This window comes from Aethalodelphis obliquidens, unplaced genomic scaffold (genome assembly GCF_003676395.1).
Source record: "Aethalodelphis obliquidens isolate GAN/ISIS:26980383/991018 unplaced genomic scaffold, ASM367639v1 scaffold22, whole genome shotgun sequence".
NCBI lineage: Eukaryota > Metazoa > Chordata > Mammalia > Artiodactyla > Delphinidae > Aethalodelphis > Aethalodelphis obliquidens.
This window is the reverse complement of record NW_020837966.1, coordinates 3,570,335-3,594,885: the sequence shown is the minus strand read 5'-3', so window position 1 is coordinate 3,594,885 and position 24,551 is coordinate 3,570,335. Positions and strand designations below refer to the sequence as shown.

Genomic DNA, 24,551 nt, shown 5'->3' with positions numbered 1-24,551 from the left:
ATTCGGTACATTCTACCTATGGCGTCCCAATGATGAGATGACATTCCTCAATCCAATGGCTCCACAAATGTGCATTTCCTTCTCCTGCTCTTCCTCCCTTTATCCTTTCCAGTGTTCCAGGGTGGCACGGCAGTCACCAAGGCCACTACCCTGAGAGTGAGTGAGTGCTCCTTAAATTCTGTGCCCTTGGAAAGTGCCTCACTTTAGTCTTGGCCCTGACAGCCATTCCTGCAACTCAGACTGGACAGATGCCCTTAAATTAATGAGCAGACAGGGCCCATGATACAGTATCAGTAGGTAGAAATACCTGAGAACTAAGGCCATCGGACCACAAAGCTTTCCACGTAATTCCTATTCTACTGTCTTTATTGACATAACTTACTATTCTAGAAAACTCTTGCTCAGGAAGATGAAAACTGCAAATAACTTTATTGCTTATTCCAGGAACTTCCTGAAAGACCCATCAACTCTTCAACAGAAAGCATCAAAGGACAATTTACACCCTAAAACTCTTTGAAACCCTGACCTCAAAATCTTCCCCTTGCTGCATCCACCAATCCTAAACTATAACTTAGGATTCGTACCCAGTTTCAACAAAGCCTCTTCCCTTTCCTCCACTTTGAAGACCCACCTCAACTAGACTTTCACAGTCTCAATAAATGACTTTGTCCTTTCCTCTCTGAGATGCTACTAAGATACTACCAACATAGTGCAATAAGAAAGAACAGCTTTGCAGCCTTGTCTTAACAACAGGTTGTTCTGGAGATGTTTTGGAGAGCCTGCAATACAACACAGCCTTCACGGCATTGGATAAACCCAGTGACGTGCCACTGAATACAAGTGATGTATGCATTTGGTCACAGAGGCTGCAGAAGGGAAAAAAAATCAGGACACCCCGGGACTGTTGTTCATATAACTCATTTGAAAACATCCTGGAAAAACTCTCCCAAACAAAAGGCAAGAAAGAGAGGGAAATAAAGATATCTGAATACTGCAGACTGGAAGAAGGGGCTGCCCGGAGCTATTTACTCAGAACCATTACTTTCCTCCATGGCTGAGTCCCTGGTTTTCTCTGCAGCAATCTGCAGTTGGAGAATTTTGAAGAATGCAATTAAATTCAAATGCTTTGATGAGTAATATCTCTTCTCTTCATATTTGTCTAGAACTTATTTTTATTGAATAGCGAGAGAGATGGAAGTGTTTTCCATAATAATAACAATGACAAGGGCCTGATGATGAACTACAATTAGCTCAGTGATTCATCAGTTAGCAGTGAAAATTTCAATGCATCCTGACATTTAGAGCATTTGGTTGTGATTAACAGTCTTTGAAATGTCACCAAATTTTATTTAATTGGCTAAGAAAAATTTTTAAAAGGTAATCACTGCAAAGATTGTATTCATCGCCAAAAAATATAATTGCAGTTGTCACATGACAAGGTAGATGCTAACTACTGTAGCAAACCAGCTCTGTGTTCTTAGTGAATCTAATGAATGCAGCAGAGATCAATAGCTAGAAGGGTCTTAGAAGTTTATTTGAACGTGCCTTTCAAAGCCTTTAAGTCATCTGAGCAAATACTGAAACTGAAATGCAGGTAATTGCAAAACAGAATTAACTTCATTTAGTTATAGTAACCTCTGAACCATTCTAAGCTCTAACCATAATTGTCATTTCAAATTGTGTGTAAGAGAAAGAGAGAGAGAATGTGTATTTGTGTGTTCAAGAAATAGCTTTTTATTTCATACTGACTTGCAAAGGCAGGCATAATACACAGGAAGAGAATTATATCACTAAAGGTCATATTGATGAAGTGGAAAATAGCTAAAGCTTCATTTTCACGGGAGATTAACCATCTCTGTTTTTCAAAGTGTTCGGCTATTTAAAAGCCCAATGGCAAGGGATGGGATGGAAATGTTTCTCTCTCTGGGATAAATGTACACTCAAAAGAATATGGTGCCAACTGTCAATGAATCTCAAGCAGGGACATTTTGTAACATTTTTGTTCCTTCCATTTCTCGCTTTCTGGAATTTACATTCAACCCCTCAGACTTTCTGACTGGCCAGACCCCAGAGGAGTTTTACAGGTGAAGACAGAGCAAGCAGGTGTGTGGAAGGTTTCCCTGGTTCAAAAATACTTCTCTCACCAGGTTTCAAGGGAAAAAATCCACGTGTTGGAGATTTCTCTGGCTATTAGAGGTGTTGGGAGTGCAATACACCCTCTTAAAGGATAAAAAGATATTATTATGCCTGAAGGTGTGCTTGCTAAGCTGTGATTTCTACAAGGTTCTATCCTGAGGTTGTAATATGATGTAAAGAGTTCCTGGGTCAATAAGTTTGGGTGCTGGTATAGACACACTTTAAAAGGTCTGATCACTGTGGGACTTCTAAGGCCTCTAGTAGCACAAGTGTATTGTGAGTCTCCAAAAGGAGGATGGCATCCTGCACCTTGACCACAACACCTACATCGGAGCCTTGTGGCAGACCAGCACTCCACTGGGCATGCAGTGGGATCACTGACTTAGGAGTGTCTCTTTTTTTTTTGAATTTTATTTATTTTTTTATACAGGTTCTTATTAGTTATCCATTTTATACATATTAGTGTATGTATGTCAATCCCAATCTCCCAATTCATCACACCAACCCCTCCCTGCCGCTTTCCCCCCTTGGTGTCCATACGTTTGTCTCTACATCTCTACATCTGTGTCTCTATTTCTGCCCTGCAAACCGGTTCATCTGTACCATTTTTCGAGGTTCCACATATACATGTTAATATACAATATTTGTTTTTGTCTTTCTGACTTACTTCACTCTGTTTGACAGTCTCTAGATCCATCCACATCTCTACAAATGACCCGATTTCATTCCTTTTTATGGCTGAGTAATATTCCATGTATATATGTACCACATCTTCTTTATTTAGGAGTGTCTTAAAACAAAATTGATAAGTGAAATGGATGGGGAGAGAAAAGGTGCCAGGGCAAGGAAAAGAAGAAAGGGTCAGATGAAGACAAGCAGATATTCCTGAGGATTTGGGCAGGGAGTAGTACCAAAGCATCAAGAGTGGGAGCTGCTTCTAGAAACCATAGGCAACCTGGCAAAAGTTGAGGTTGCCTAGTGTCTCTGTGGTCACGGAGATGGCACTTCCCACCCAACTCAGCACTGCTGAAAGGGAGCAGGGCACCACTTCCTCATGCTGAATCCTCAGCCCCCATCCAGCAGGGTCAGCTTCATGGCATGTGACGTGCATAGCTGTACAGGGCCCCACACTTAGTTGAACACTCTGCTGTCACTCTCCTAAAATTCTTTTTAACTTTTGAACAAGGGCCTGCATTTTCATTTTGCACTGGGCTTCACAAATTAAGTGGCCAGTGCTGGGTCTATTCCTATCCCCATTTTACAGATGAGGAAAATAAAGGCAAAACCGAGCAGAGTTTTTTTCAAGGTCACACAGCAAGTTCTGAGTCAGGCTTCTCAGCCCAGCCTGCCTGACTCCAGAAGCCACAAATTTAAATACAAGAAGTGTCTCCTAACTCTCCACTCCTTTACCACTTCTGCCAAAGAACAGGAAAAACAGAAATCTGCAGGGCACATTTCCAAGCAAGGGACTCCCCAGCTCAGAGTAGCCGCCCCCCTGCACTAGACACCAGGATTTAGAAATAAAGAGAACCAGTTTCCCAAATGTGGCAAGTCCTTTCAATATCACCCCCTAGCAAAAGCCTGCTGAGATGAAGGGCTCAGCATCTCCCAGTCCTGAGAAGGTGCCTACCCAGGGTTCAAAGCAGAATTTAAAGATGTAACTTGGTCCTTGACTCTGGTCAGTTATGTTTATTAATTATTAACACGCTGTTAATAGGCATGCGCTGTCCCAAACACCGAGTTGTACATAAATGCTAATTATCTGTAGCCAACAGCACTTTGGAGCGAGGTGAGAAGGAAGGGCCTCCAATTTGTATGAAGGAAGCTGAAATGACACCCTCCCTCCTTATGTTTCTCTCCTCTGCAGTTGTACATGATACTGGCTCAGGACTGAGACGTAAATGGCCTTCTATGTGTGAGTAGATATTATTGGTAAAAGAGTCTAGAATCAGGGCCTACCCTTGGCTTGAGAGGCCATTGTAGCTGAGTGGGAAAAACTCAAGTTATGGAGTCAGGCATAACTGACCACCAAAACAAGTGCAGTGCTGGGTGAATGCCCACCTGGAAACTGACAGCAGGCCGCCCAGAGAGCTACCTAGAGGCGAGGCCTCTGAGCCTCCAGCTGGTCTCCCAGCTCCTGCGACAGCTCAACATAGCTGTCACTTGTTTGCTTTCAGCTCCACCCCATGTGTCTTTTTCCTGAAAACCACATTTCCCAGGCTCTCCAACAGTTTTGACAAGTTTCGTCTTAAGGAGAACAAACACTGAAGGCCACAAGAGAGAAGCCAAGGTATTTCTAAGTCATTTCTCCCTTTCTCTCTGCTTTGGGGGCCTGGGCATTTTCCAGCAATAGCAGCATCTCCTCCAAGGCACTAGCTTCCACAGGACAGGCCCTTCTCCCCAGGATTCCAGCTTGTGCTGGGCAGCCCCCTCCATGGTTTTGTTCCCATCTGGACAGCCACAATGAGGAGGCTCTGATGGCATCCCTCCATCCTGCTGTCCTTCCTGCCCTAGAGAGGAGCTACCTCCTGCTGGTACTAATCCATGGATTGTTTCATTCTTTGTTTGATTTCTCAGCTTTTCCATCCCCTGTGCAACCAACTTTCTGAGTTCAACTTCTGCTGTTTGAAATACCTAGAGTTGTTTCTATTTTTCTGCTCCTTAACATTTTAACTGCTACCTCCCTCATCCAAAGCCACCATTATATGTCACTTAGATAATGTCCTTCCGGCTACTGTCCTTGTTTATCAATACAGCAGCCGGTGGATACTGTTAAAATCCAAGTTGGATTGTGTCATTCTCTGCTCAGACTCCAATGACTTTCCATCCTATGCAGAGCAAGAGCCAAAGTCCTCACTAGTGTCTATTAGGTCCACATGATCCTGCTACCTCCGTGATCTCATTTCTTAGTACACTCTTTCTTCCCCACTTTGCTCTTGTCACACTGGTCTCCTTGCTGTATTGCAAATATGTCAAACGTCCCTGCCTCAGGGCCTTTTCATTTGCTGTTCCTCTTGTTGGAAATTTCTTCCTCAAGATATCCATTATGGCTGCTCCTTCACTTCCTTCAGGTCTCTACTCCAACATCACATAATCAGAGAGCTCTTCCCTGACCTCACTGTGTAAAGAAGCAAGTCCTATCACACTGAAACAGTGGTGCTATTGTTCTCCTTAAGACTACTCACTTCATGTGTCTCTTCCCATTAGAACTGGGGTCAGAAAACCTCTGTAAAGGGCAACATAGTAAATGTTTTAGGTTTTACAGGCCACATGGTATCTATTGAAACTAATCAACTCTGCCATTGTAGTGCAAGAACAGCCATAGTCTATACATAATCAGGTGGGCATGGCTGTGCTCCAATAAGACATTACTTACAAAAACAAGATGCAGGCTGATTTGTCTCCTGGGCCATAGGTTGCTGACCTTTTCAGTAGGATGTTAGGTCCATTAAAGCAAACCCTTTGTCTATTCTGTTCACTGGTGTATTATTCCCAGTGTCTGACACTAAAGAGCATGCAATATATAGTAGTTAAATAAATGATACAGAACCTGCATTAATATAGTCATTTCTTTTCCTACTGCCCTCCCAGAGTAAAAAGATCACAAAGATGCATGTTGTTCTAGCCTAACACAATTGCATTCAAGGGGAAGAATAACCAACCCAAGCTTCCCCAACATATTTCACAGGATGTTAACAGGTGCTACTTGAAAAAAGGATTCTTTGTTCAAAGAAGTGGGAGAGACAGCAGGTGAAGCGGCATTCTTTTTTGCAGTACTTACTGAAGCCTTGAGTGTGCACTGCGTACTGTGAATCTCCAGGGGGCTGGAGGAAGGGATAGGTAGAGCTTGTAGCACTCCCTAAACACCACACAGAGAAGCCCTTCTCCCTCTGAACAGTGCCACAGGCAGGGACTCAGTGTGACACAGTAAGAAGTGAGTCTACTCCATGAAGAAACTGAGAGTTTTTCAGGTGAAAAGAAATCTGCATTAGATGGTGCTCTAGTGTTGAGACACTAACAGCCCCAGAGTCAATGAGTGTGTCAGGTGAGTCCCCTGACCAGACTGCACCATCAACTCTGCCCAGCAGGGGGCTGGTATGGCTTCACCAGGTGGACCTGGTTCACCAGATCACTCATATGGCCAGCCTTACCTTCCCCACATTCTATGCCTGTGAATACTGCTCAGTGACAGCCAGGGCTAACAATAATGCTGGTCCACAACTTTTTAAAAAATCCCATCTATTCTCCTGGAGAAAAGAAAGGCAAATCAAAGAGGAGCTTACATCACTGAGAATGTTGAAGGCCTCATTCAGAGCTATATCCAGCATTCCGATTCCTTTGGCAAAAAGTTTGTCTAGATGCTCCCTGAAGTGCTGAAACAGCAAAGCAAAAAAATCCATTAGCATCTGTCCTGTTATATGAAACACCAACCTTGAATGAACAAGCACATGCCAAGGCAAAACCAATGATTCTCAGACCCAAATGGTCATAATTTGGCTTCTGCCTTTCAAATTCAAAACATAAGAACATATTCAATATAAAATTTACCTTCCATGTGTATTTTTTTTAGCTTTGATTACATTTTAGGGGAAAAGTAGTTCAGATTTTGGTGAAAAGTATGCAATTTGTTGAAAATTCCTGCTTTCCTCTCCAGTTTCATCTCCCATGACTCTCCACTCTCCCACCCTCTATTTTCCCACTCTTGATGATTTTTTAAGACTCCATGCATGCCCTCCCTCCACTGGGAACACACTCTCCATCCATTTTCTGCCCTCCCCTCCCCATCGTGATGGTCTCTCTTACCTACTTTTGGGGTCTCAGTTTGAACGTCACCCCCTCCTGCCCTGGGAACCTTCCCAGAACACCCACCTGAGAGCCTGGAATGCTTCCTTGCAAGCCCAGGCTGGCACACCAGGCTCAGATCCACCATGCACTTAGCACTTCAGGTGTGTAATCGCCTGATTAGATTCCCTCCCCACTTAAGACTGTGATGTTCCTAAGACATGGCATGTCTGGTTGTCTATTGTCCCCTACATCTACCACGTTTCTGATACACAGAAGGTGCTCAATAGCCACCTCCAAAGAGCCAAAGAGTGAGGCTAGAGACTGGATCACAGCATGAGAACTGTGACTATGGAAAGGAAATCCAGGCTACAAATAGAGAGGGCTTCGAGGAACAGGCAGATGGGAAGAAGCCTCTTCAGGAGCAGCCCCAGGACCTCCTGCTATGTCCGTTCCACAGAAGCCCAGCATTAGCTGGAAAGTAAAGGGGACAAAGAAAGTGACTGTGAAACCCAAACATTTCTGCTTCCCAACAAAGAGGCAAGAGCGGGCCCAGGTGCATGCCCAGGTACACAGGAATGTACATGATGGTCACTGGCCCAAAGCCTATGTCCACAGCAACACAGCACCTGGCATCACTTTCCAACTGACCCATTCCAAAACTGTATCTTTTCTATTGAAATGAATTATTCTCTTTCCAAAGGCATCTATACCCTTGTCTGCTGGGGAAATGGCTGGAAAAGTCACTAGGAGGGAGAGGGGCAAGAGGGCTGGGTTAGTGGTAAAGGTTTGCCAGTGACGTCCTGGCCTAGGAGTGGCTTCCTTTCTCCTACTGTGCCTGAGACCCAACAGTGCTCCAAGTGTGCCATCAGCATCCACATGGTGACACCCACTCATAATGTGTCTGCCTGAGGACTCCGAAAGTGATCGAAGCATCATAGAGACTGATCCTAGGACATGACTGATGGTTCTAAGATGCTGCTCTGCCTGGGGTTTCTGGTCATCAGGATGGACTGCAGGTTTGCTGGCAAACTGGACTGGAAAGCTTGAGTGGGATCCTTATGGTGATCAGCTTTACTTATTTTTTAAAAAATAAATTTATTTATTTATTATTTTTGGCTGTGTTGGGTCTTCGTTGCTGCACACGGGCTTTCTCTAGTTGTGGCGAGTGGGGGCTACTCTTTGTTGCGGTGCATGGGCTTCTCATTGCAGTGGCTTCTCTTGTGGCAGAGCATGGGCTCTAGGAGAACAGGCTTCAGTAGTTGTGGCTCGTGGGCTCTAGAGTGCAGGCTCGGTAGTTGTGGCGCACGGGCTTAGCTGCTCCGCGACATGAGGAGTCTTCCCGGACCAGGACTCAAACCCGTGTCCCCTGCATTGGCAGGCGGATTCTTAACCACTGTGCCACCAGGGAAGCCCTGGTGATCAGCTTTAATGACACCTAAGCCTAACATGAATCAAAGCTGGATGTGAAGTTGGCAAATCACCCTGGGGATCCTCATACCACCCACAAGACCTCCTCCCTGGTCCAACCCTTCCAGCAACCATGATCTCATGCTTACCAGAGCAGCCGCGGTTCTGGAAGCCTGCTCTGTGTTAGGTCCTTAACAAACACCAGTCAACTGGGTCCTCACAACAACCCTGTGAAGTTCCATCATCCCACTCTGCAGATGCTAAGACTGAGGTCCAGTACTGCGCCTAAATTCACATACCTCCAAGCTGCCTGGCACAGGTTCTACCCAGGTTGGCTTCAGCGGCTCTCATGCCTTCCTTCTTTCCACTACACACCTGCTGCTCTTTTTTTTTTGGTGGGGGGTGGGGGGGATAGCCTGCATGCCAGGCACTGGCTATGAGCTTGACATACACCTGGCCAGTTTGTCTCCAGTATGGTTGCTCTTAATCCCTGCACTTGGGCTGCAGCTGAGTCTACAGGTGATTATCAAGTGGCATGCTGAGGACCAGGGACCCAGGCAAACCACACATCCAGGAACCAAGTTTCCTGCTTCTCTGTTATTCTTGCTTGATGCCTAAGGCCCAACAGGATGCCGAGCTCATGGCATGTTCTCCATGAGCACTCGGTGGACAAACCTAGGAAACTGACTGAATCTGCGGAAGCCCATGCATCCCGCTGCAGGTGGGCAAGAGGGGATCAGAGCAAATCAGTCTGCCTTCTCCAAGAACCTCCACCCTTGGAAACCCGACTTGTGGGTGAGTGGTGACCACCAAGAGGACTTAGGCTTGACAAGCACCACCTCAGGGTGGCCCCAACATACCCTACAGGACACAGAGCAGGATGACAGGCACATCAGAAAGTCTGGTCTTTAACCGGCCCCAGATTCACATCCCAGTGACTGGACGCTGCCTTGGTTCGTTCTATTCATTTGATGTCATTTCTGTCTACTGCATTTAATTGTGTTCAATCACACAAGTTTACAGTTTTTTTAAATAACACACCAATTTTTCTTTTACTCCATGTGTAGCTGCATGTCATGTGCAGAATGTTGCTTCAGGCAATGGTTGCTTTTATTGTTGGACATTTAGAGTAAAATGCAATAACACGTCATGGAATTCCCCTCAATTTGCTATTATAACAAGGTCAATTGTGATTTTGTTTCTTCCTGGTAGAAACTGGGTTCATATATGAGACAGAAAAAATATTTCCTCAAGTTAGAGGTTTCCAAATGATGTCACAGATGAAAGTTTCTCCCTTTATTTCTTCCTCCCTGTCCTCTCCCTCACAACCAAACTCCCTTTCCTCCTACTCCACAACCTAAACCAACTCAACTTCATCATCCTGGTCTTCCACGCTCTGCATTTAACCCTCAGCCCAACTCTCCTCCAAAGCGGGGACAGGGGGTCTTGCCTTCCAGGGAACCATCTCCTGCAATATGACCTCCACTAAGAGCTGCTCTGTCCATTATGGTAGCCATGAGCTACGTGTAGCTATTTACATTAAATTTAATTAAAATTACCTAAAATTAAAAACTCAGTTCCTTGATCACACAAGCCACATTTCAAATGCTCAACAGCCCCATATGGTTGGTGGTCACTGCACTGGACTGTGAAGATTAAAGAATATCTCCATCATCACATAAAGTTCTATTGGATAATACTGACCTGGAGACACAAGGGCTAGTCTGGTCCTTCCTCTTGACTAATGGTGAGTCAGAGGAAACTCTAAGGCCAGTGGCTATGTGTGATTTTGCCTGTCCAGCATCCTTTCCCCTTCTTCTGATTTTCCTTCTTCCCCGCCACCCCATAATTTATATAAATTGGATGAGGCTAACATCTCTCTCTCTCCTTCCCAGATCAAGGGGTGGGCCCTTTGATCAGCCCTGTCCAGTCTGTGAATTCCATCCCAGAGGCCACAGTTGGGCTTCTACTGGAACGTGAGGAAGAAGACTCTCTCCATTGAGATTACTGAGAGGTCAGGGAGTCAGGCTGGTCCTGCCAGCAGCCACTGCACAGGAAGAGATCATCTGAATAAAGGTAACAGCCAAGAAGAACAGAGCCCACAATGGAAGGGGGTGAGATACAGTCAAGACAGCATGGCTTGAGCCCCTAGATCCAGCCATGCTTAGTTTTCTCAGGTAAGCGAGTCAATAAATTTGCCTCTTTGCCTGACCAGATTTAGCTGTATTCAGGCCACTCAATCCAAAGGACCTTGATGACCAAGCCCATCACAATAACCCTGGCTGAGACAATACCTCCCCAAAGACCCCCTTGCATTACAATGATCCTTCTCATCTCATCTATGCCCCTCTCCTCCCCTTCTTAATCACTGTCATTGCATTACCTGGTTTGCACATTGTCTGAGTACCCATGCCAGACAAAGACAGGCACTTCCTACACAGCACACTCGTGGGGCACATGGATGGAACAGCCATGGCTTTTGCTCCCCATGGCCTGGAGTAATTTGCTGAAGATGAACTCTAATTGTGTGCACTCCAAGGGTAGTGTCTGAAAGGGAATGAAGGGGCCTGGCTGACTGCCCTGCAGCCTTCTTATCAATACAGATTTCTTTTCCTATTCTCAGGTCTGGCGACTTACTGTAAGATCAAAAATGTTTATATTTAATACAATCATATTATACTTGTATGTTAGCAACTGGTATATAGACCCCATGGACTTCGCAAGAATCAAACTGAACTGGGATTCAAGAGACCGAGTCCTAGTTCTGGCTAGTCCATTTACCGGCTATGACACCCCGAGGCAAGTAGCTTTGGCTCTCAGGCCTCAATTTTGCTCCCTATGAAATGGGGATGGGAAAGCTTCTGTGTATTGGGTAGAAAGGTGAGAGCATCAGTGCCTTAGAAGCAGCAAGCAGGAGCCAGATGTCCTGAATTCCAACTCCCACTCTGCCACTCACCCCCTCTATAAGCCTTAGTAAAGATACTGCCTTCATCTATGCCTTCTTTTCCCTCTTAATGCAAGAGCTATCAAGCTGACCTCTCACTATTATTACAGGAAAAATCATCTGAAAGAACTGCAATGACAGAAACATGTGAGACTACTTTAATTTCATATTTGTTAAAAGAAATATTTGAAAAAAAATCCTGCAAAACTTTACACCTTAAACACCTATGTCAGCTTCCTGGTTTACAACTTTACAGTCTAATCCACCTTGAAAAATGACTTATTTCACCCTTTAAGGGCCAGGTTTTATTAAATGGAGAGACACATGGTTGATTTTACCGACACCAAGGCCTCAGTGTCTTTCAGAGCAAGCTACCAAAGAACAGGAGGTTCAGAATTAGCCAAGCCAGGAAAAGAGTCCTCAACAACTGTGTGCCAGAAGGTGGCCAGTTTCCATTATTTTTCTAAATTAAAATAAACCATTTATTGGGAATGGTGACGGTTCCATTTTATTATTAAACTTCAATAAAGGAGGAGGCGGCTGGCTTTTTATCTTTGCTTTAGGCACTCATGCAGCATATGCTGCTGCTCAGGAGAAGGCCTCGCTTCCAAAGCAATTAGTGCAGCTTAAAGCCTGGGGAGATGAACCAGCACGAGCGCCACGGCTGCCTATGCCTGATGCCAGCAGGCACGGCGAGGCTGCTTATCTCTGTGAAACAGTCACAACATCCAGGCCAGTGGAGGGTCCTGGAAAACAACCCTCTCCCTCCACCAGCATTTGATTTAGTTGAACCAATACTGATAACTCTCTCTGTGATAATAGCAATCATGTTTTTCCCTATGTAATTATAATGGAATGTTTGAGCCCTCCCAATTAAAAGCAGGGGATTAATATATAAAGTGGCCATCGGGAGACAACACAATTCCCCATCCACAGAGTCACTGAGAGCCAGTGGTCCTGGCTGGGGTTACTTGGGGGAAAGGCTAACAACCACCTATCAATGATGCCCATCCAGGTCACTTGAGTTCAGCAGACCCAAATTTTGTGCCCATTACATCTGGACAAGGGTTGCTGCAGCCATGGGAAGGCTTGCAGAAATTGCCTCACCCAATTCCTCCAATGGCAGCCAGCACTGGCCGGATGATAACTGTGTGCTGGGCACTGGGTATTTTTCATCCATAACCTCACTTGATCCTCCTAAACACCCCTAAAAGGTACTATTAGGTTCCTATTTTACACGTAGGCAAATGGAGGCTTAGAATGGTGAAATACTTGCCCAGGATGGCAGAGCAAGTAAGAGGAAGGTGGGTTTCAAAGTGCAGAGCCCCATATCTAAACCCATATGCAATCGGCCCCTTCCAATACACAGGGTGCAGCTCTCCACATCCCTGACAAGATGCAGCATACAGAGCCCTAGGGATGTCATGCAGGGCTGGTTTCATGGGTACATGACATATGCAGCCACAGAGCGCCCCATGCTCAAAGGGCCCATGCTTGGTTTAATGCTACGCTGTCACTATCTTGAAATTCTTAATAATTTTACTGTTGAATCTATGTTTTTTGATGAGATCCAATGGAACAAGATTGTGCATGTGAGCGAAGGAGATATGGGAAGTGTGCAGGTCCCTGTTTCTTGCTGCCTGGGTCACACCTAGCATCTGTCAGTGCCCAGGGAGTGCAGAATTCTGATAGATAGCTAGAGAGCAGGTGTTCATCAAACATGCTTGGCTTTGTTAGGTTACTTTGTATTGTGGCCACCAGGTGACAATCTAAAATTAAGGAGCTAGAGGTATGAGTGCTCTGTGGAAGCTCTCCAATCTTCAGCTCTATGGGTAACAGATATGGTGCCACTCGCCTTCTCCTAAAATAGGGATACTGCTCATGTCAATATAAAATCAGACTGAATAGAGGAGCAGTGTCCCAGTGATCATGTCTGTCTCATTCTGACGCCAAACTCCTCATGGAAATTTCCAAAAAAGCCTTCACACATTGCAATGGTCCCATCGCCAACAAGCTCCAAACCCAAACTGCAGTAGGTTGTTTGTCAGAGGCCCAGAGGATTTCCATTCCTGCCTTCCGACCTGACTGATACTAGGCCACGAGATGATTTCACATAAATATGGACTCTTCATCATGATGTAATTCCTCCTGACAACAAACTCTCCTTCACCCCCAACCCTGGGATAATTCTCCCATGCTCCAGTGGAGTTTGAGAAAGCCCCTGGCTTAATTTTACACCATCTTTTGGGCACATATGTCACGGACCTAGGGCATGAGTACTTAAGCTGAGGCTGATGTATATAAAGCACCCAATAAATGCTGTGGTCATCAGTATTACCTTCTCTTCTGTCTTGGGTACACGCTTTCTTTTCTGCTAGGTCTCAAACCACCCCCTGGACCACCTATTTTCCAGAAACCCTTTTCTCTAACTCTTTAGGGACATATTGTGATTTTTCTTGCCTGGGGAAAGCTACCCTTTGTTTCTTATCTTCTCACTACGTGTGCTCCCCCTCTACATGCTGCAGAGAGAAGCACTTGTACACATCTTGTGACACCACTACCACAAAGTGAATTAGACTGTCATTAGATTCCAGTGGGGAAGGCAGACTGTGTTTCTCAAACGTGAAAACACAATAGCCCAATAAAGCTGGTTTTAAAGAGGCAGGTCCAGATGTTTGCAATTTGGGGGAGAAAGTACAGACCTGATAGAACTGTGTCTGAGTCAGTCCCCATTTCTCCTTAACGGTGTATATTACAAATTGAAGTGTCTGGAGGTAGTAGATGTTTAATACTAGCGCCAAATTAGAGACAAGATGGATCTCCTAGATGTGAACAATGAGTATTAATTCATACCAGGTAGTCAGTTGAGCTACAACCTCATTTCAATGGCAGAAGCACTAACTATCCCATGTAAGATGATGATGATGAGCACAGAATTGGATATTCTCTGCAATCTGGAAATACCTGAAGTGGAACCGGTGCCTCCACAGAAGCTTTGCACAGCAGGGCAAGGTGGGGTCCAGGAGGACTCCCTGCCTTATCAGTTCATCATCCTCCTTGTGAGGCCTCTGAGGGAGCCAATTCTGAGAACCTTCCAGACACTGAGGAAAGCCACAGTCCAAATGCTACTTGGACAGAAGCACTTGCTTTGTGTCTTGCCTGGCAAGATGCTGTTGTGTGTGTGTAAACAGGCAGGCCCTCACTCTTCACATCTTTCTGACATTTCTGAAGGTCCAAGTTCATAAACTTTATAAAAACCTTGATTTGATTCAAGTTTGCTTCTTGGAGGAAGGAGGCTTTCATCAACTGTAGTATATGAGACCAGACAGAAGTCACAGCTTTAGTTCATTCCAAACACAATGACAAGCCCTGAAAACTTCAGCTATGAAGAGATGTATATTTATAGTTGGCATCTCCATGAGAGAAAGGACTTCATTTGTCTTGCTCACATTATAGCCCCAACACCCTTATGGTGCCTAGCTAGCCCAAGGCAGACACTCGAATACTTGTTGAATCAATGGACAAACTAAAATATATAAAAAGCCTTATATGAATGCAAAAGTTAAATATGATTGGACCCAAGTTCAATTCTATGAATTTCTTATAGGGAATTAATCAAGAAAATATGCAAATATTTATACACAGATGCTTATTACAGCATTATTTATAGGAGCAAAAAAAAGGAAAGCAAACTATATTTTCAACAATAAGGAGGTTGAAATGCTCTGTAGCCATCTAAAATATTGTAAAGAGTATTTCAGGGACTAGAAGGGTTATCACAACTTGCTATTAATTTTAAAAGACATTTAAAGAAGTTACAATCTACCTTTTTTTAAAGCACATATATCTGATATAACGGCCTTCAGGATAAACACAATGGTATTATAGTGAGTTCTTTTTGGTAAGATTACATGTGACTTTTAAAATTTTCTTCCTTTTGCCTATCAACATTCTTTATTATTTTGTATAATAAGAAATGTTAAAAATGAAAGCATTATTACACAGACAAAGCCTCAATGCTGTAGATGAGCCCCCTCTTCCTAGCATGTCCACATTTGTGGAAGAATTCCAAATTTTGGAATCAGCCTTGAAGCCACCTTTCAATCTGCAGAAATACCAGGTTGCTCCATACGACAGACAGACATGCTATCAAGTGCCCATTGCATGCTTCACTCTTGACCTGGAGCAGTAGGGACAGTGGAAGAGATGGTCCCTGCCTTCAAGGGAACCAGAAAAACCCACAAAATGACACCTCAGAGGGGCAGGCCCTTGAAAGAAAGGAAGAGAGTGGATAGATGAGGCAGAGAGAGCCTGGCAGATAGGAGGAATTCTTGGAAAATAAAAGAACTAAAAACAGTTGGGTGAAATAAGCAGTCTTGGAGCCTTGTTTAGGAGGAGGCCAGGGACAGCATCTCTTCCTCTTGGGTGGAGCCACCTATGTACATTCTCCAGGCTGGGCGGATGGCAGGGCCAGTGCTGTCTCCTAGCCCAGCTCCCTAATTGATTCTGCCTGTGCTACAAATGCAACCGACTCGCTAATTAAGGCAGAGCTGATTGAAGCTTGTCCTCATCTGTGCTTATTTCTTCTTTCCACACGTTTGTTGATAGTGACACCGAACAGAGGGGGAGCACCCACAAAAACCTTCAACTTCAGACAATGGAAATGTCTAAACAACAGCAGGCACTGCACTGCTTCAACTCCAGCTTGAAATCTCAGATTATGGGGCTGGTGTTTTTTAAAAGATCCCAATGGAAGCTCCTTCTGGGGTGGTAGTAAAGAAGAGATATACCTCTAGTGGTCGGATAAACTTTCACACAAGTGAAGTAGAAACAAATTTAACACTGGTTCAAAAAAAAAAAAAGACAGAACCCTAAAACTGAGTCTACCTACCTCAAAATTTTGTACAGTAGTTCAGAACTCTTTTCTTCTTATTATTATGTAGATGCTCTTTTGAAGCCATCTTATAAACAGGTAAAAAAAGAGGAAATATTTCTCAGAGCTAATAAATGAGACCAATTCCAGGGTTGGCTTCACACAGGAACCCATGTTTAGAAGGGCCCAGGTTTAATGATCTGCGGCCACCACCCTGCAATTCTTAATTTTTGGACAAGCGGCCCCTCATTTTCATTTCGCACTAGGCCCTGCAAATTATTTAGCCAGTCCTGATGTCAGCTTGGCTTGGGGCAGACATAGGGACAGGAACTTGGCATTGTATTAGAAGACTGTCTCCATTCACAGACTTTTGTCTCTACATAAATGTCTACTCATGTTCGTCAATGCCTGGTTTTATTTCCCAGTGTCCTAAAAGGCTAAAACACAGCATTTTATCCTTAACTGGGAACTGTACACGGAGTCCTTCACAGCTATTAGTTTGATAAGCCAGCTATTAAAATTAGCTGGTGTCAAATATCAGGAAAAATGAAGAGTTTTAGAAGGCATCTCCTAACCATGAAAATATTTAATATTTTAACTCCAAAAATAACTCATACATTTAAATCAGGCTCCCAAGGCTTGGAATGGAAACAGTAATGAGAGATCAGAAGGTACCTGCTATATACACTACCAAACATAAGGTAGATAGCTAGTGGGAAGCAGCTGCATGGCACGGGGAGATCAGCTCGGTGCTTTGTGACCGCCTGGAGGGGTGGGATAGGGAGGGTGGGAGGGAGGGAGACGCAGGAGGGAAGGGATATGGGAACATATGTACATATATAACTGATTCATTTTGTTGTAAAGCAGAAACTAACACACCATTGTAAAGCAATTATACTCCGATAAAGATGTTTAAAAAAAAAAGGTACATGCTCATGAAGCTTCCACATCCAAAAAAATCCAAGGAGAATCGCTAATTTCTGTGGGGTGACTGGAGCAAAAGTTTTGGGGTGTACTAGATCCCAATGATGTCTAATAGTAGGTTCATGGACGGACCACAACAGAAGTACCCGGAAACTTGTTAAAAAACATTCTGGGGCTCCAGGCTGACAGATTCTAATCTAGTAGATCTCCAATGGGCTTAGGAATCTACACATTGTTTAATATTGTTCTTGGGATTCTTAGGCCCAGCTGCCAAGTTTTAATCATTCACCACCTGATGACCAGAATGGGAATTTAGAAATTATTTAAGTCAAAATGCTTTTAGCCAAATGTGACCAGTCTCATCCAACATGATATGTCCATGATGAAAATGTGAGTGAGTGGTCTTGGTCAGCTACTCTGGATCACACAAATCCAAGTGTAAGACATTGGGTACACGATCTGGGCATCATCAAAAAATATAGATAGATAGATAAACATTTGATTATCAACAAAAATGAGTGAAGAAACCTCTGGGCAAGGAGGTCCAGTGCAGCATCCTGGGAGCAGAATGACAGGGAGGGCTCCAGACATTGGGTCAGAGCTGCACTCAGTGAATTGCCCCTTCTAAGACCTGCAGCTTCCATGCACGGCTCATTAGATGTACACATGATGAAGCCATGGCGTGGGAGGCTCATACAGCTGGCAAGGAAGGAAAGCCAAAACCAAGTACAGCAGGAGGCTCCATTCGTGAGGCACCTCCCCAGTGTCTCACAGCATACCCCATTATCTTGGGTACTCGGCAGTCTGTAGTTCCCCAAACCAAACCAGTCCTTGAGGAAAAGCCAGGCATGCAACTTTCTAACTACCCTAGTGGAATGATCATGAGATATCAGTTTCAACCAAGGCACACTGATTTGTCCTAGATGCTCCCCTCCAAGACCCAGCTAGCTGCTAAATGAGGTCAATCCAGCTCAACCCAGCAAGAGTTTGAGGCAAACACCCTAGAAAGTTACTAGACATAAAGCAAATCTTTTAAGTATTACAGATAGAAGAACATCTTCTCTCTCTAAAGATAAGAAGAGGCAGCTACACAAGCGAAAATACCTTCTGCTTTGTGCACTGAACGCATTTAATGGAGAGGAGACTGATCTTCAATTAGCAACAGGGCACAAACAACGTGTAAAGGGAGCAAGGCTGCAGGAGCTTCCTTCTGTTAGCTTTTGGGTCTTCTACCCAAGTGTGCCATTGTACCTCACTCCCCCAGGGAGGGGACAGGCTGCATCAGACACTGCTTGAGAATGCAGAACTGGCAAGGTTCAGGTCAGACAACAGCTCCTTCGAGAAATGCCTCCTGCGCCAACCCCTGGTCCTAAAGTGTTTCGCGCAACTAACTGGCCGCAAACTCGAGGGTTGCGCACACTCTGTGCCAGCTGGCTTACACCACCAGGGCCTTGGCAGGCAGAGCAGAGGGTCTGGGCCTGGCATCTGGATGATCCTCCCCAGGCTCAGTGATGCAGCTGAGGCAGAGACCCTGGCAGCTCCCTACTCTCCCCAGGCTCTGCCCCCTGTGGCCAGTGTGCTAATTAATCCTCGGATGGTCTGGCATCCAGGCCCAGACCTAAGGAATGAGCACAGAGTGAAGTCACACGGCATTAAAACCTTCAGGGGGTTTCTCATAGCTCATTTTAACCATGTTTGGCAAAAGTAACAGGTTTAATCCCTCAGAAATAATTGAAGTTAGAGGGCAGACCTAAGGGCTGCTTTCCCACACTGCTGCGGTAATCTGCATATGAAAGTCCATTGTTCTGATGACTAGGTTGTTTTTGGGTTTTTTCTTATTAATTAGTTACTTTATTTGCTTTTAGGATCCTGTACAGTTAATTTATACATTTAATAGTCATTAATTGAATCAGCTGTACAACCTATTGGGAGCATACAGGCTAATGTGTTACACCTGAGGTTGCCTCCCAATTAACAGGGACTGGCCATAACACCTAAGAGAAATGCTGAACTATCAGACCATTTTTTAACCTACAAAAATAGCAATTTAATAAGGCTGCTCCTAATAGTCTTTTATTCTGATCAAGTCACCCTAGATTCATTTCATCCAACATAAAATATGAGATTGCAGGGTGTGACTTCCTCTCCCAGAGTTAGTGATGATTCAATGAAAGGAGAGAGAAGACGAGGCTTTGGAAAGTAAGGAGTCGCAACCGAGGTGTGAGGGAGGCATGACTGGGTTCCCATTACCCTGACATTCACAGTGTTCTAGAAGGTTACAGCAGAATAGCTACGGTGGCTGCACCTGCCACTCAACAAGGCAGGATTTTACAATGTGTTGCAGGACCTCTTGCCATTTCTACTTTCTTTTCTATCTTCCCATCAGTGACACCTGCCATAAAAATAACTTGGGTTTTAGTGTAAGACAGGGGTTTCTTGGACATTAGATGCTGGCCAAAAACCTCGACTATAGTCACGGACAGTATTATTTTTATAAGTGCCTGAAGTGGTCTCTAGGGTAGCCCAGATGCTCTGGGTCAGTCACATTTTACTCACAGATTGTTATATTTACTGATGGCCCAGGACATGTGTGCATCCACGTGCTGAACTGTTTCTGTGCCACACTGCCAGGTACAATTCCCATGATTGTTAACTAAATATTTGTGAAATCATGGACAGCACATTCTAGCTTAATGGTTTGAGTGTTTCCATTAAAAATGTTTCCATTAAAAATGTCAAAAATGTCAAAAAAAATAAAAAATGTCAAAAGTGTTTCCATTAAAAATGTCAAAAGCTTGGTGGTATATATGCACATGAGAACTTCATGCAGAAGGGCTGGTCTCTCTAGGAGAGATGCTCTGGGAAGTGGCTTGTTCTCAGAACTGCAGTTTAGCCTTAATATACTCTATCTTTCTACATGTTAACATTTGGGGCAGAAAAACTTCTTAAGAAATCATTAATTATTATTATTACTTAAGTGAATAAACAATTACTCAAATTTGTTAAGATGCTGGCCCTGCAAAACGCCCTAATGCCATTCTCCCGTTAAACTTTCCCAGAGTCCTATGTGATAGTACAGGAAGGAAGGGGACAGTGGATGCTCACCTGTGGATGGGAGGGAAAAGGCAGCTTACAGAGGTGAGGTGACACACACACTGCTCCACAGCTGGTCACCTTGGCCAAACTCACAGCCATGTTAATTTGGTTCTTAACCGTTAGGCATTTCCACCTCTAATATTACTCTTCTCTCTCCAAAATAGAGACTATTGATCTGAAATTAAATTCACCCCAATAACTCAAAATTGTCATGCTGAACAGTAACTCTGGTGGATATAGATATATTGCTGTAACTTTTATCAAAATCCTTGATGTTGCTTATGTCCTCCCAGCTATTTTATCTAAACCGATTTTGGTCTTTCCCCCGGCCCAAAATCAGACTATCAGCTCCCATTTTTCAACTGTCAGTTTGCCTACCTCTAGCTTTTTCTTTTACTCTCAAGACCTAAGACTTCATGTTAAACTATAGCAGGATGAGAAAATGAATATTCCTTTCTCCATTCATTCACCTATTTAGTCAGTAATATCTGAGAACTTTTGATGGGCAAGGTCTCCTTCTAAGAGAGGCAGCAGTGATAAAACACACAGTATGAGTGTCCACAGAGAGATCTTTCAGGTTGTGGGTGAGAGACAGACAAAAGAACAAGTAAATAAAAAGAAAGGAACATCTGTCACCAGGGCTCACATGAGTCAGAGCAGGGTAGCATGGAGCAGGGGTCAGGGAAGGTGACCTCTGGGCTGAGATCTAACCAAAAAGGAAAGCTTCTACTTCTTTCAGGAGAAGGAGTTGGTGCTGAGGCCCTTAGGAGGTGGGAGTGGGCATGGTGTAGAGCGGGATGACAAAGAAACGAGCTCCACGCCCAGAGTGGACGAAGAAAGAGCGTATAGTGGTTGGCAGGCACTGCACTCACTGAAAAGAAGGTTAGGTTTCATTCTAGGTGGAATAGGAAACCTTGGGAGAGCTCTGATCAGGAGACTGACTTGATCCGATGTGCTCCTTCCTTCCTCCATTCAGTGCTCTTTATGCACAGCCCAGCCCTATGCTTGATGCAGTAGAAACAGTGGTGAATACAGAATCATCCAGGAGACCCTGGCTAGTGGGAAGGGCAGAGAGAAACCAGATCCAGGAGACCCTGGCTAGTGGGAAGGACAGAGAGAAACCAGATTGCCACGTGGCATCATGGGGAAACCACAGAGGGCACTGTTATTGTATCTGAGATCAGAGGATGAAAAAGTTATTTGGGCAAAAGAGATGTGGGAGAAAAGGAAGGAACAAAGTTGTATGTTCCAAACAGGGAAAACAGAACACATGTAAGGTTTCAAGAGGGTGCACGATGACTTCTAGGCTATAGGAATTTTAATATGGCTGGAATAGGAAAGAAAGAGGGAAGGAAGGAGGGAGAGAGAGAAAGATGATGGAGGGCAGGGGTGGGGGGAAATGTCATAATAGCAAAAGAGGAGAATGGATAGGCAAACAGGAGGCATATGATAGAAGCCTTAATAAGGAGGTGCCCAAAAATTCAATATTCCAAGATAAGTTCTAGAGATCTGCTGTACAACGTCATGCTTTTAGTTCACCTAACTATAGACCATTGTCACTCTTTTGTGGTAATATACATAAACCCAACTTATTCTTGTTTAGAGCTCATTGTGTTATTTTGGATCCAGAAAAATTTATTTACATTTAAGTTATTCCAAATTTTTCTCTGTATTTTTAAATGTACTGTGACATTTTTTAAAGCAATGCAATTCTTACTACCTTTTATTAATTTTGAATTGAATAAAAATGGGTTAGTGTTTGTTCTCTCTGCAATTTTGTCTCCCTTGGTGTTTGGGCAGGCAACATTCACGAATGTGCAGAGGGCTACTTTCTGCTTACAGTTCATAACATACCCCTCACTCCCATAACACTGGCAAATCTGTACAATGTATACCCATCTGTACACTGGATGCCCATAAAGCCATGGGAAGGGGGAAGTTTTAGAATCCAGGATGACTCTTTTGACAAAGTTCAGGCTGGAAGAAACAATACTGGGGAAAATCCAGCAACTCTGATGTGCATTTTTGTTAATTCACTGAAGTTCAGTGTCTCCTGATCCCATGGGAAAAGATCAAAACTGTGGAGGAAGATGACAGTGACATGGGTTTCTAAGATTGGTTGATTTCGCAGCAAATACAAATGAATCTTGAACAGAGCTATGAAATTCAGTGGATTTCAGAACATCTTCATTATAAAACCAGAGAAAAGCCATAGCACTAATCTTCCTCCCTCCCCCAAGAGAGACCACAGGAGGTTCATTTTAAGGTCTGATGAACGGTTCAGGAGGTCTGAAGTAGATTAGGACAAGAGTTTACTCATTTGAATTCTATATTTAAACTCCAGGCTCAACGAATTTGTCATGGTTTCTCTTTCTTTAAAGAAAGAATATTTCCGTTATTTGGTACATAAAGCAGCAAAGCAAAATTCTCTCTAGACAGTAAACAATACTTTGAAAGACAAAAACAAAAACTTAATAGAATCTCAAGATCACTTGTTCAGGGATGATGTGTCATGGGCCATGTCAAGCAAAATCACAGGAAATCTGTGAAACAGGACTATTTAGTCTGTCCAAGGCCAGTGTTTTTGCCCTAACATTTTCTTTTATTTCAAGACATCAAGATTCTCTCATTCCTCTTTCAAATTTTTAAGATGAATTTTATCAAACTGTTTTAATTAAAATTATCCAGTTTTGATTTTTCAGGAGGTCACCTAAATATTGGGAAACCAGAGTTAACTGTCATTGGACTGAAGGTACACGACATAATAATCCCAGATGTCACCTTCTAGAAGCCCTTTCATACCCTTTCATTAACTGCAAGTAGCATTACAGTGGCCACCAGGGAAATCGTCATAAGATGAAAAAGTAAGAAAGACATGATATTTGGCTGTCATGAGAACCTGTCAGGATATATATGGATATTTTGAGTGAAGAATGAAACATCCCAAAGGATTTGGCACATTTTAGTCAGAATTATTAAACTCACAGGATGGAAGGTTGGCATCAACATGCATGCACACTGCCTGTTGTACACAGGTTTATACAGAAGGTCATAATCCCCATTCCTATTTCACAAAGAACATGAGAAAATGGCTTCAAAGCTGCCATTCAAGGGATTTGGACTGAACTAGACAGAGTAGTGAGGAATATCAACCCTGGAATCAGATAATTTCACTCACAATCGAGTTCAGGTTATCCTGATTATATTAAAATGTAATGGGGCTTCCCTGGTGGCGCAGTGGTTGAGAGTCCGCCTGCCGATGCAGGGGACACGAGTTTGTGCCCCGGTCCGGGAAGATCCCACATGCCACGGAGCGGCTGGGCCCGTGAGCCGTGGCCACTGAGCCTGCGCGTCTGTAGCCTGTGCTCCGCAACGGGCGAGGCCACAACAGTGAGAGGCCCGCGTACCGCAAAAAAAAAAAAAAAAAGTAATGCATTTCATGCTTTTGTTTTCAGTGTTTTGTGGGTCTTATACTGAAATGAAAAAAAAAATTTTTCAACCAGAATCCTCTCCCAGGTGGCTTATCTATTCATTCATTCATTCATTCATTCATTCATTCATGCTTCTACTGAGCATCAACCTCATAGGTACTGACCTAGGTGCCCAGTCTTTTCCTTCTGGAAAACCAAGTAGGTCTGTCCAACACAGGCCTGCCTCCTTGCCACAGCTGTAGACACTGGGACCAGGCTGCTGGCTGGGCTGCTCCAGCCACTGGAAATGCAATTATGGATCCAGAATGTGCACCTGACCTTGCAGAATCAGAGTCCATAAGAAGACACATAGGGGAGGCACTGGAGGGAGTGGGGGTGACTCCTGACACCATGTTCAAGGCCTTGGGTGCAGACTTTTCCACCCCAGGACTTTGCAGTTAGGTGAGGTGATGTAAATTATCATTTTGCTTTTTATGAATTTACTAGTCTGTGTCACATCCATGATGCGAGTCCTTAATGTATGTGGCCTAACATCTATTTGATGATACAAATGGAAATTCGTTGAAATTAGCCAAAAGAGCTCATCTTTGCTTAAAATATCCCAAGATTCCAATGAAAAACAAATGCTTTGTCTTCTGAGATTTGAGGTAAGAATACTGACATCCCTTGCCATTAGAAACTGAGCTACAATCAGCAACTTTTTTTAAGATAACTAAAGCAACCTAACACACATTGTTCAACTGCTTGCACTAATTTGATAAAGCCCCTTTTTAAGATCAACTTGTATACTTCATAATATTTTTATTAAACTCTTTATTTTGAGGTAAGTATAGATCCACATGCAATTCTCAGAAATAACACAGAGAAATGCCTTATACCTTTTACCTAGTATTCTTCCACTGACACGATGCAAAACTACAGGATATAGTGATATATATATATATATATATATATA

The 24,551-nt window shown here is 43.7% G+C and overlaps 1 protein-coding gene across 1 annotated transcript in view; it reads right to left on the bottom strand.

Annotated features, from left to right (window-relative positions):
* Positions 1-24,551, bottom strand: part of CACNA2D3 (calcium voltage-gated channel auxiliary subunit alpha2delta 3) — an 899,902-nt gene that overhangs the window by 495,836 nt on the left and 379,515 nt on the right. The window contains exon 10 of the mRNA XM_027121113.1: positions 6,420-6,509. Within this exon, the coding sequence (XP_026976914.1) occupies positions 6,420-6,509 (90 nt within the window). The remainder of the gene's footprint in view (positions 1-6,419; positions 6,510-24,551) is intronic.